General features: G+C 36.7%; 1 protein-coding gene and 1 non-coding gene across 4 annotated transcripts; both read left to right on the plus strand.

The window, feature by feature from the left end:
• Positions 1-5,486: 5,486 nt before the first annotated feature.
• On the plus strand, positions 5,487-5,593 carry LOC145019118 (small nucleolar RNA R71). Its single transcript, XR_013667437.1, has one exon. It is a non-coding gene; the product is annotated as a small nucleolar RNA R71 (small nucleolar RNA).
• A 4,238-nt stretch (positions 5,594-9,831) lies between these two features.
• Positions 9,832-13,202, plus strand: LOC145014112 (SHUGOSHIN 1-like). Of its 3 annotated transcripts, none has more exons than XM_078972483.1 (10): positions 9,832-10,049; positions 10,719-10,888; positions 11,007-11,044; positions 11,227-11,335; positions 11,421-11,444; positions 11,552-11,620; positions 11,736-11,777; positions 11,869-11,956; positions 12,054-12,108; positions 12,710-13,202. In XM_078972483.1, the coding sequence occupies exons 1-10, from the start codon at positions 10,025-10,027 to the stop codon at positions 13,011-13,013; spliced, it is 924 nt and encodes a 307-aa protein (XP_078828609.1). In that variant the 5' UTR covers positions 9,832-10,024; the 3' UTR covers positions 13,014-13,202. The 3 variants fall into 3 exon arrangements, with proteins under 3 accessions (XP_078828609.1, XP_078828607.1, XP_078828608.1); XM_078972481.1 differs by having other exon boundaries at positions 9,833-10,049; positions 11,866-11,956; XM_078972482.1 differs by having other exon boundaries at positions 9,834-10,049; positions 11,866-11,956; positions 12,713-13,202.
• Positions 13,203-13,497: the final 295 nt, after the last annotated feature.

Below are 13,497 nucleotides of genomic sequence, written 5' to 3' on the forward strand. Positions count from 1 at the left end.
GTTTAGGCTGCTAAACATATTGCATCCCTCAGGCTGAGCAAGGTCGTGTTTTTGTCTCATGATTTCACTGGAATAAGGAAGCCACAAATGCACTAGAACGTATATAGGCTCAACTAAACATTTGAGTTTTCATGCAATTATCAACATAATTCTAACATGGAATCCTAATTTTCTTTACCAAAATTTTCTAAATTAAATCCTTAAGTTATATTTTTGGTATGCAACAATTTTTTAAAATTAGCCTAAATTAAGATTCTAAATTTTCTAATATGTGACTAACCCCCTACCCCACACTTATTTTATGCAATGCCCTCATTGCATATTATGCAAAAATAAAAATCCAAATATAGAGAGAATTGGGACAAACTCCCCTGGGGTAGCATTCGATAGGTTGACACTCTTCTTTCAAGCTCCAACTTCAATTGACTTTAGCCATGAAAACAACACATCCATGACTTGGGCATCAAAATCTCATGTGGCAGCTCCAAATATGCAGGTAAAACAGTGTAAACTTCTTCAAGAATCGATATGGAAGAATAAGTGATCAAGTGGTACACTTAGCAGCATCAAATCAGCAGTCCTTTGGTATAAAAATGCTCGACTCGTCGAGTCATAGATGGGACTCGTCGAGTACCAGCGCGGCCATCGCAGAATGTGTGGAAATACAAGGCGACTCGTCGAGTCAGTTTAGTGCACTCGACGAGTAGGCCACTGGACGAAAAAAAACAGTATATTTTGCAACTGTGTCAGCCTCTAATAACTCTTCTAAACTCCTCTCACTTCTAGACTCAATTGCTCATATCCCTAGGGACCGGACTCGACACTTTGACTTTAACGCTTCACTTCCTTGACTCTCTTTCACTCGTTATAACACCCATTCTCTATAACGTTAAACCCTTCCTATGCAAGCATTCCTAATCCAATCCTGAAAAATGACTAATGCAAACAATCATTAAGCAAAATAAATAAAGTCTTAACAACTTCATACACACCAAATAAAAATAAAAATAGAAAATGAAAATTGTTTGATTAAAAACACAGATAAATTAATCTTCCTCCTCAGCATCATCCGCGGCTGCTCCACTTCCTCCTGCACCACTTCTTCTTGCACTAGTCACCTCATCCCATGACGGAATAAATGGATAATTGCCACCATCAATATATGGGATGTTGAAGTGGTCAAATAATTAGATGTGGGATTGATTGCTGAAGTTGATCCCACGCGCCATTTGATCCTGTAGCCACCTCATCTCCACATTGTACCAATCCATTGGTACTTCTTCATTTTCAACCGGAATCACCGGCGGCTCTTCCTCCACATCCCGTTTCCATCTCGATCGAACCCTCCTTCCCGGTGCTTCAGGACCAACAACGGGATCATCATGCGGGATAGCATAATGACCACCACCATAGTCTTCAATGATTCTTGCTCGCCGGAAAAGAATTGGATTGAATGGAGGTATAGGAATCATCGTCATAAAATTCCATGCACCACGGTTCATCAACCCAAATGAGTTGGCTAGCCGGGTGACAAACATACCACCATTAATACGGGAAGTTTTGCGATCCTTGACCGCACCCTCCGGGAGATACGAAGCCAAACACCAAGGAATGTTGCAGAAAATACCGGGTGTAATAATGCTCCATAGATAGAAGACATCAAGGTTAGAAACCTTGTCATCATCCTTTCTTTGATTAATGGTGGATGAAATGAGACGATGTATAAGGCGGTGGGTAGTTGATATAATGCTCCCTTCTTGTGCCGACTTTGGAATATAAACCTTGTTTCCAATTGTGTTCCACCAACCCGTGCTAGTTACTCCGTCGGGAAACACCATGTGGGTTTGCTCCAAGAAGGCCCAAAAGATAGGTGTTGAGACCAAGGGCTGGTCATAAATCCCTAATCGACAAGCAAGGTCGAGCACCGAACAGTGATGAAATTCACCCCCAAGGAAAAAACTAAAACTTGTTGGGTGATAAAAATCCATTCCCCCCGTGAAAGACACCGTGGAGAAAAACTCTAAGCATAGTTCCAAGTACACCGGCTCTTGAATCCGAAAGACCCGGCTCCACCTGTCACAAATCATTGTCTCGCCTCCATGGGTAAACTCCTTTAAAAGATAAGGAGCTAACTCCTCTTCATACCGAACACTTTGTAACCACTCCCAATCTATCCTATTAGGCATGCACACTTCTTTTTTTCGTATGTCAGCCAACTTCTTCTTCCACTTCCGCATTGTTGAAGCGGACTCGATTCGTGGGAAGTTGAACCAAGGAAAATCTTCTTGGTTTGCACTTAAACTCTGCCTCCTGCTAAACATACTTCTGCAAAACAAAGATACACAAACCCAAAAACATAGATTATACTTAAAAACAGTCATGCACAGGTTTCCACGACTCGACTCGTCGAGTCCATGTATGACTCGGCGAGTCACATGAACTGCACGAGTCAGTCGGTGAGTTTACTGAAATTGGGCCATGAAACCTGCAAATCACTTCAAGGGTTTTGTCTAGGCACATGTATATAAGGTATTTGGCATGAATAAGCAGGCAAAACATCATAATCCATGAAAAATCAAAACCCTAGAATTTACTATTTTTTCAAAATCGTGTTTTTCTTTGCAATGTCCATCATAGATGCTCTTAAAATCATACTTGTAACAGAAAAGAAGAAGAAATTTGTTACCTTTCCTTGATGAAACTTGAAAAATGTTGAAGATCAATGGAGAGAAAGATGAAAGCTTGAGAGAGAAGGGAGTAAGAGGCGCACGGCGAGTGTGTGGTGTGGTTTCAAAAAAAAAACGAATCTGTTAGGGTTAACCAGTTGTAAAAGTAAGTGTTATTTTTTTTTTCTGTGAATAATACCGACTCGTCTAGTCGGGGTCAGACTTGGCGAGTTTGGTCGCGATGCATGTTATTTTCTGAAATCTATACGGACTCGTCGAGTCATGGTTAGACTCGGCGAGTCTCTTGCAAAAATCCAAAATTTTTAACACTTTTTGTAAATACTTTAGAAAAGAAAACTTTTTTCACCCCACACTTAGTCCATACGCACTCTCAAGCAGACATATCCGATGAATTGGAAGATTAAAATTCTAAAAACGAAAGAAAAATGAAAACAAAAGAAAAGGTAAAAGAAAGCAAACTCTAAATAACGGGTTGCCTCCCGCCAAGCGCTTCTTTTTAAGGAGTTGTTAGCTGGACTCCTTCCCGTCTACATCTCGTCATCTTCTAGCATCGGGAATTCACACCTTATCTTTTGTGGTTTGTACTTTGTCTTGTAAGCGTGAACCTTCTTTTTATAAGCCCTTTTTAATTCCTTTCTCTTCTTTATTACAGCATCATCCTCGGCTGCTTGGGCTTCTTTTCTCCTCTTTTTCTTCTTCACCCCATTCTTTTTCTCCATCTCTTTCACCTCCTTTTCAGTAAACTTAAGTACTTCATATTTTGTGAAGGTTCGTGCTCTAGGTTTGGTATTAAATGGTTGATCAGCCTCCACTCTCCTATCCATTACCTTCTCTTCTTTTTCTACGTTTAACCCATCTACAAGCGGAATTGTATCAAGAATTGCTATATGGGTGTGTTGGACTTTCGTATCCGTCTCACCTTCTGTTGTTTGTTCTTCTAAAGAATCATCGCCCCGAATATGCAGAGAATTAGCAACAAGCAGATTAAAGTTGTTCGATTTTTTGTCAAATTCGACTGGACTCGTCGAGTCCAATAGAGTGACTCGGCGAGTCTGGTCGTATTCCATCTTTTCTCGAGTGTTTTCTGAATCGGCTCTTTCCAGTAGCTTCTCTAACTCCTCCAAGTCCCCTTGAACATCTCCATCCTCTCCAGAATGTTGCAGAAACTTGCTTGGGTCTTCTTTTTGCAAAAGTTCAAGTTCTTTTTGTAGTATCTCATCATCTAAATCGATAAGCGAGATCTCTTCTCTCCCTTTCACTTCTTGCTTGACTTCTGGTATGGCTTTGAATACCGCTGACTCGTCTACTACCCTTAATGTAAGTGTAGACTCACATACATCAATTAAAGCACACGCGGTGTTTAAAAATGGCCTCCCCAAAATAATTGGAACTTCGGGGTCTTCTTCCATATCTAGCACCACAAAGTCTACTGGGAAAATGAACTTGTCAACTTTAATGAGAAGATCCTCGCAAACTCCTCTTTGATGAATTGTCGTCTTTTCAGCCAAATGGATCTTCATGTTTACGGGTCTTGGCTCTGGTAAGTTTAGTTTCTTGAAGAAAGAAAGAGGCATCAGGTTGATGCTTGCACCGGAGTCGGTCAACGCTTGAGTGACAAATGTGTTTCCAAATTGACACAAAATTTTGATACTTCCCGGATCGCCCTTCTTTTCGGGTAACTCACTCAACATTATTTCTGCGACTTCAGCCAAGTCTTTCCTAGCAGCAAAGAGACCTTTTAGTAATTTGAAGTACTTGGGTGTTGTAAGCATCATCTCTACAAATGACACATTGACTTGGAGATCTTTAACATGCTTCATAAAGGATTTATAAGCTTCCACTTTTTCCACAGGCATGGCTTTGATTGGGAATGGCAGAGGGGGATTGTATAGCTTTAAGTGGATGGCAGTTCTGTCTTGCACGCATGGACTCGTCGAGTCCATTTGAGGGACTCGGCGAGTTTGGTCGGGTTTAGCTGGAATCAACTCTTCTATCTTCTCTGTCTTGCTATTAGGGACCCTTTGTGCCTGTGTGAAATTTTTTTCACAGCTGGAAGTTACCATACTCACATTTTCCATTCTTGGATTATTCTCGGTGTTACTCGGAAGTTGGCCCGGTCTTCTTTCATTCACTTGATGTGCAAGCTGTCCCAGCTGTTTCTCAATGTTGAGAATGGATGCCTGCTGATTCCTCAACATATTTCTGGTCTCTTACATTGCTACATCGTGATCATTGTGTCTTTCGGACGCGGTTATGAATCTAGTGAGCATTTCTTCTAAATTGGCTTTCTTTTCCATCACCGGCTCTTCCTTTTGATAGAATCCCCTCTCCTTCTGCTTGTATTTCTCCTCCTTAGCCTTTTTATATTCTTCGTATGGAGTCATTCGTTCTTTGGTTTCCTCCAATCTTCGTCGTATCTTTCGCCACTAGAGTAAAACACTTGAGCCTTTTTATTTCCGTTTTCGTCTAGATCACAATCCTTGGTGAGGTGGGGCCCGCTACAATTTTCACATCCAACTCGAATAGCATGGATTGTTTGATCCATTTTTGTCATCCTTCTATCTAGACTATCGAGCTTAGCTATTACCGCTGCCATGCTATCATTCACCGAGTTCACTGCTCCCCGACTTACTTTATTTCTCGGATTGTGGTATTCTCTAGAATGCTTAGAGAATTCTTCAATTAACTCCTTGATTTCCGGAGACAACTTTCTGGTGAGCGGGCCTTGTGAATCGAGCAGTTGCCTTGTGGTGACATTGACTCCATCATAAAAAAATGGAGACCTCTTGTTGGCTATTAAGGTCATGGTGTGGGCAATTTCTTAGTAAACCTTTGTATATTTCCCAAGCTTCATAAAGAGATTCACCGAGTTGTTGCTCGAAATTGGCGATGACTTTCTTCAACTTAGCTGTATTGGAAGGCGGGCAAAAATGGTCTATGAATTCCTCTTTCATCTTGGCCCATGTGGTGACCGATCCGGGAGGAAGTGACTTGAGCCAATCCTTCGCAGCACCTTTAAACGTGATTGGGAGCATGCGAAGTAGTTGGGTCTCGCGAGGCACATTTGGTACATTGAAGTAGTCAGCCACATCATTTACTTCATCCAAGTGCTTGTAGGCGTCTTCGTGATCTTTCCCGTAAAAAGGAATCTCCTTGAGTTGAGCGAGAATATGGCCCTTTAGCTCGAAAGTAACGGTTGTGGGAATTGCGGGTTGCACAAGTCCCGGGCCGGTGTCATCGCGCATCCTCTTCTTCCATTCCCCCATGGGGATTTCATCGATATTAGCCATAGTGGTAGCTAAATCGTCTTCAAACTCGGATGTGTGCTCGTATGTGGGTTCGTCTTCTTCCTCGGTCTCGTACTCGGTGTCTTTTTGAATTGGGTCTTCGATTGTCAACGAGGCACTGGTTGATCCTGATTTGTTGCTCCTTTTCTTACTGAAAACGGACTTGAGGTTTTTGAGTGGTGAGTTCTTTGAAGAAGCGGATTCTCCAACGGTTTTGCCTTTGCTCCTTCTTCGTGCGGTTTCCGGATCTTCAAGAGGGGGAACCAGAGGTGTATCAGATCCTCGGGTCATGAAACAACTGCAAACAAAACAGAAAACGCGTAAAAAGAACAAAAAAAATATAATAAAATTAAAGTTGATTTAGCGTCGTACTCGTCGAGTCTGCGCGAATGCACTCGGCGAGTCAGAGGTAAAATCAGGTCTTTTTTTTTTTTTTTTTTTTTTTTTTTAATACTACCTACTAAATTAAACAGTAATTAACTTTGTGTAAGATAAATCTCACACAAAGGATCGATTGAATTAGATTTTTAATGCTAATTTTAGAACCGTTCCCCGGCAAGGGCGCCAAAAACTTGATGTGCGTAAACTCACTTAGTTTGAATCCTACTTTTAGTTGTAAAATAAACACACAAAGACAGTGTACCTATCAATTGTGGAATAGTTTAAGCAAGTAGGGTATCGAACATAGGGAACGGAAAATTAAAAATAAAAACTAATTCTATCTAAATTAATTAATAAGTAGAGGGTTTTCTCTAGTTTTACAATACTAGAAATTTACTAACTATTACTTAATCTAAAAACTAGAAAAACAAAGAATTAACTAGATTCAATAATACGAAGGAACTTCTGTTTAGTTCAACTCAATTGATCCTATGGTTGATTTGATTTCAAGGTAATAGTGCAATGGATTAATTCTTTCGTTGGTTACCGATTCAAGTGATTAGGTTCGCGTTCACTACACTAATCCTTAGCAAATAAACTAACTTAAACAATGATCAGTTGTCTAATTCAATTTAGTTCACTAGATTAATTATTCGGATTACTTTAGACTCACAATAGTTAATCAATTTGGTTTTAATTAACTTCTTGTTGATGGTCATCACACAAGCTTGCACATAAATTTACTTAATTTTCTTATTAATCCTAGTTTCATGTTCATTAGTCCTAGACATATAGCAAAGTAGTCACAAGATATATGAGGTTGATAATCAAACGATGTTCATGCTATTTAATTACCTTCCTATTAACAGAAAATTAATTATCATTCACACACAAGGTTCTTTAGCAAGCTAAGATAACAAATAAATCACCAACATTGAATTAATCCTACCAATAATCAAACCATAGTCTCAATTTTGCATCCCCAAACAGAAGTTTAAGAGTTTTAGCTCATGATTGAAGTAAATAACAACATAAAAACGAATTCTAATTGTCTAACCATAGTGGAAAACAAAAGATTAAGTATAATGATGGAATTTGCCTCAAATCTCCTTCGGGATTGAATTGTAGCTTCTATCTTCATCTTCTAGGGTTTCTCTAGCCTCTGAATCGCAGCTAATTACTCACCAGAATTATCCCAGAAGTTTTTTTCTTTGATCTGAGAAGTTATCTATATATTTGCGTATCGACTCGTCGAGTCAGGTGGCGACTCGTTGAGTCCGTCTCACAATCTTCGTATACGATAAGCATCTGGGTTCCCGAGTCATTATCCTCACTTGGACTCGCCGAGTAGTCGATCCTACTCGCCGAGTAGGTGCTATTTTTGGTGTTTTTCTTCTTTATCCAATTCCCGAGCTACTAACCGCTTCTCCTGCTTCCTTTTGCTTCCGAGCTTCATTTTTGGACCGAAAATACAATTCAAACACTTTTAAGTACCTTTTGTCCATGAAATGCAATAATTTAGCTAACAAATGAATAAAAATCTATACTTAATACAAACTAAATATGCACATATCAGTAGCTCCGACTGGTGGAAGTGTGCATTTGCTTGAAAGATTACTTGAATGATATAGAACAGATAAATTACTAGAGTTTAACAAGAAATATACAAACAATGAATGATTAATAAACATCTACCATGAATAATCAAATCAGCAACGCCGCTGACAACATAAATGTTATGTTTCATGTTTTTATGCTTGAATATGTACATACTTGTTTCATACGAAAGTGCTTATAGCTTAACGGTATCTGGTGTTGCCCTCCCTCCTAAAGGTTAATGGTTTAAGTCCTATCGTGGACATATGTGGAGTAATGAGTAGTATATGAGTATATTATGGCCCTGTTTGGTAGCATCCTAATGCCTCTTAATAAGAGACATATCTGAATCTTTTTGATTCAGACCGTTTGGTTACTTCTTATATTTGCATCTGAATATGAAAATATCAACTTATTCGGTCAGACATAAAGCCACATCTGAAAGGAAAAAAAGAACGTGTTTGCTTTTTGCCATAACTCTACCCTCATCTCTCTTTTTCCGCCCATTGAACACCAACCCCCCATCTCTTCTATCTTTGCATCTTTGAAGTCATAGAGCACCGACGACGCCCTTGCACCGCCAGAGCCGACGTCACACACCATCCCATTGCTGAAATCAAACCTTAGCCAAGCTTTGAATCAAAGCCCTCACTGAGATAAATGGTCTTCATGGTGTGAAATCGAAAATTGTTGTGAGTTTATTGTATCAAATATGAATGCGATTTTCTGAGATGTGAAAACGGAAATTAATTTCAAGTGTAGAAGATGCTCCCTGTTGTCTAAAATATGATCAGTAGAGGAAGAAAACGAAGGGAAGGGGGTCTCCGGTCTTTGGCCGGCTGCGAAGGGCAAACAAAGGCAGACCAAAAAGAAGTCTTTGATTGGGCAAGGTAAGTAGCGACTAGCTTTATTTTTTTGTTTGTTTTGACAGAAATCAAAGGAGGGCATGGAATGTTTGGTTTTGATATGTTCATCGTGAACAGGTGGAGAAGAGGGGTCAACTGGAAACATTGTGCGAATAGGGGGTGTTTGGGTTGTGGTCTTCGATGGAAGGAAGGGTGTTTGTGGGTTTTCTGTCGACTGTCAAAGGAGAAGGAAGAGGCTGGTACGGTGGTTATGGGTTGTTCCAACAACCTCTAGCTGTGAAAGAAGAAGAACAAATGGTGTTTTGTTTGGGATGTTACCTCTTGTGAATGAATGAGTTCCAATGGTCGATTTTTGCTGTTTTGTGACTTTATGTGCTGATTTTTGATGTTATGTGTGAATTTTTGATGTTATATGTTAATTTTTGATTTATGTTTAATTTGGATTCTCTCTCTCTCTCTCTCTATATATATATATATATATATATATATATATATATATATATATATATATATATAACAAAAAGATAATATATAAGGGTAAAATTGTCATTTTTATCATTCAGATCTGTAATTCAGAGGATCCAACCAAACAACTTTTAAAATTTTAGATCTTAAGTATTCAGACCCTTTTAAAAATTCAGACCACTTAATTTTCTAGATCTTAAGAATTCAGATTTTGCCAAACAACCCCTATATTTTCTATTTAAAAAAAACATATTTGGTTCACATTATTTGTATTTCACAAAATAAAAAAATTTATAAAATTTGAATTTTTATGATTCTGTCTTTTTGTTTTCTTTTTAAAAACGATGTTGCCCAATCCAATCCCATCCGAGTTGTATAGGTTCAGATACTTTTTTTTTTTTTTTTTTTTTTTTGGGTTTGAATCCAATCCACTTTCTTCTTAAAACGGTTTTGACCATATTAACTTAAACTCGAACCGGTTTTAGAAAAAAAACCCGGCTGTTAGCCCATTAGGCCCAATGATCGTCAATTCAAATTTAGGCTCGCAGATTCAAAATTAGGCTCGGGTTCTACTTCGATTTCTAGCACCTGCTCTCTTCTACTGTTCTACAGTACATCTAGTTGATTGTATGTGTGTGTGCGAGAGAGATAGAGAGATCGTGTGAAGTGTTAGTGTGTGTGAGGGAGGGACTTGAAGCCTGAAGGTTGATGTTACGGATTAGGGTTTTCAGTGTTCAAGATCATGGAAGGTGGCTTCGTTCTTGAGGGTATGTGCTAGCTCATTTGGCTCTATTTCTTCATCAATCTGACTATTTTCATTTGTAAAGAAAAAGATTTTATGCCTTTGCAAAATCGAACATTTGATTTTTACGAAATGCGATCTCAAACCCCATGTTTCCATTTGGGATTCCAGGGTTTTCTTCGTGAAAATTAAATGCCAATACTGATTTCCGGTGCGAACTAGGGTTTCATTTTTTTGAATTATTAGTCCTTCCTTTTAAACTCGCCAATATTCCTCAATTTTCAAAAATTTCAAGATATTCTTAGAAGTTTACAGATATAAAATTACGAAAACTTTTCTTGCGTTTTCCCATTATTTAATGACACATTTAAGATAACGCCACCTCTAATGGCTACATCGAATTCCAGGTTCTTGTTTACAATTTAGACTTCGATTGTTTGTCTGAACTAGTTAAATAAATTTCCATAAGTAGTGAAAAGATCAATATTGCTCGTATTAGATGACAAAAGCTAAGATATTTCATAGAGTCTCCCCCAAAAGATGCACAGGTTTAGAGTTAGTGCTATTCTGAAGTTCTAGTTTTTTGTGTATCCCTTCTACTTCGATTCTTTTCTTAAATGTTAAAATATATTTACAGATTATTACAAGGCTTAATATTCTGCTCATTTTATTGTAAACCATCATAATAAACTAGATAAGCCTAAAGTAGAGAAAATGGCCAAGGATTCTACTGGAGCTTCAGGGAGGAAAATGCTTGCTGACATAAGCAACATTCAACAGAAACATATCACTTTAACCCAAGATAAAAAGTCTCTTCCAAATTCTGCTATTATGAAAGAAAAAGTTATAGAACAACTCCAAAAGGTACTCACTTTTGCTATTCTGGCACTTCTCAAACATAAAAAGATGAATGCCACCTTGGTTTTGTGGTTTCTCTCATGTTTAAATGATGCTTACATGATTTTATGTTAATATAATCCAGGAAAATGCAGCACTTAAGAAACACTTAGCAGAAAAAAGGTATCCTTCCTTCCTTCTTACATTAGTAGTGACTTTATAAAAGGGTAAAATCCACTCTTATCCATGGTTATATAACATGAAGCCTCATTTATGGTTGTAGAGTTCATTCAGTTATGAAAATTACTAAACTAACCTTTACAGACTCTAACATGGATACACAACTTTCCTTAATATTGTTGCAGTAGAATTATTGATCTCAGTGGAACTGAATTACACAAACTGAGGGTTACTTTACAAAAGATGCAACAACAGAATTTACAGCTTGCTCAGTCAAATAGTCAACTGCTAGCGGTTTGTTTGACTTTTTCATCAACATTAGTCTTTTCAATTTTCCATTATTTTCAATTTAGTAAACATATTTCATCAACTTTTGCAGGAAGTAAATTCTGGGAAAGATAGGGTAAATAAATCTCATTCTTCAAACAGTTATATGGCAAATAGTTTCTTTATGATTAATTGATTATATCGAATCTTGAAAACCCTTTTTTGTTTCTGTTTTAATTTTAGCTAAAAGACATGCAACATCAACTTGGATGCAAAAATGGTGTTCTTATAGCAAAACAAATGGAGTTAGAGGTTAGTTTCTTGATCTTTCTTCATTAACAAACATAACATGCTTAGTGTCAACAACCTAATGCTGATTTTTTTTTTTTTTTTTTTTTTTTTTTTTTTTTTTTTTTTATTATCTCAGGGAAAAAGGAAAACCAAAACATGTCAAACAAACGATGTTAAGGTTAGTTTTTAATTCTCATGAGTAACTTTATAAAGTCCTCATGGGTTAAAACTTAAAATTACTTAAATATTTGTGTATTCACTTGTAGAAGATGAAAGTATCTGAGAATGAGGAGAAAGGAGTCTTTAATATAGATAAAGAAGAGCAGTGTAACAAAAGCAGAAGGCAGAAATCCAAAAGTGAGTTTAATTTGTTGTGTTTTTATTAACTTATTTCATCATGATGTGTATATCAATTTCTAAAAATAAAGTTATTCTTGTTCATATTTGATTTTAGGTTTAGGTTCTTCTGTTAGAAATGGACAAGTTAAGGGTATAGGTGACAATGGAAGGTTTGTGCACATATGTTCTTTTTGATTATTAATATTTTTCTTTGTTTATTACCTCAATCATTTCTATTTCTTCTTAATATAAAATTTATTTAGCTTCTATTAGCACTTACATATTGTAGAATTCAAAAATAAAATGCTATATTTGGGTAGATTTCTCAAAATACAATGCCTTAATAAAATTAAAATTGAAACTACAATGCTATTTATGACTATTACATAATTGTACTTTGAAAAATCTACCCAAATAGGTCATTAATTACAAGAATTAATTTCAAAATAGACCTTATATTTTGTGTTTTTCCAGATTAAACCTCTATTTTTGAAAAGACCTTGTATTTTCTCATTTTCTCCAAAAGAATTGTAAAACGTGAGGGTTTTTTCCGGAAAAACTAAAAAAGTTGGGGGTTTATAAAGCATTTAGAAGGTTGAGGGTCTTTTTCTGAAAAAATGAAAAAAATACAAGGTGTTTTTCAGTCAAAGGTTTAATCCGGAAAAAACACAAAGTACAAGGTCTTTTTTGAAAATAACCGTAAATACGAAAGTTTATTTGTAAAATTCCAAAAGTAGAATGCTATAACTGGTTAAATTTCTCCATCTTAAGTAGGAGGCAATCCGCAAGGTTTATTAAGAGAGAAGAAGCGAAAGCAACAGAAGACTTATTTGATACAGACAATGTGGATCTTAAAGAGGAGGAAGACAGAATGCAAGAGGATAATAATAATAATAATAATAATAATAATAATAATGATTCAAATTGCGTGGTTTTTGTTAAGAAAGAAGAAGAAGAAGAAGAAAGTAGAAGAAGAAGATCTTCTATTAGTTTAAGGCCTTCACGTGAAGCAGTTAAAAAGGTTCAGTCTTACAAGGAAATGAGCATTAATGTTAAAATGCGTAGGACTGAATGACTGAATACATTCAGATGTATGTTCATGTTGTTATATCTACTACACTCTTACTTTTGCTTATTAAGTGCCTTTTCTAGATTTTTTATGAGGACAATGTGAAATAGCTTTGATTTGTGTTCGCTTAAAGTTTGTTTTTGGTTTGAATCTGGTTTAGTGGTTGTAAAAAGCAATTAAAATAGCAATTGAATACATGGTGTAATTGAAGTCAAAATCTGCATGTGCACAAATTGGAATTTTCATTTCATTCGATTAGACAAAATCAAGATTGGTTTGATACCATTTTTGCTGACTAATAATTTTTGGTGATTTTAATTAAATTCACGTTGTTGATTTGAAATGGGACAATATTAAAGATGTTTTTCTATCTTTAACAAAAAAAAAAAACATGAATTATGTTTCATTTAAGGAGTCGAAGGCCTCCTCCAAATCTCTTATGGATAATAATTTGAACAAGTGGTTGATAAATTTATGGTTTTGAAAACTG

The sequence above is a fragment of the Lactuca saligna genome, chromosome 9 (assembly GCF_052625555.1).
Source record: "Lactuca saligna cultivar CGN05327 chromosome 9, ASM5262555v1, whole genome shotgun sequence".
Lineage (NCBI taxonomy): Eukaryota > Viridiplantae > Streptophyta > Magnoliopsida > Asterales > Asteraceae > Lactuca > Lactuca saligna.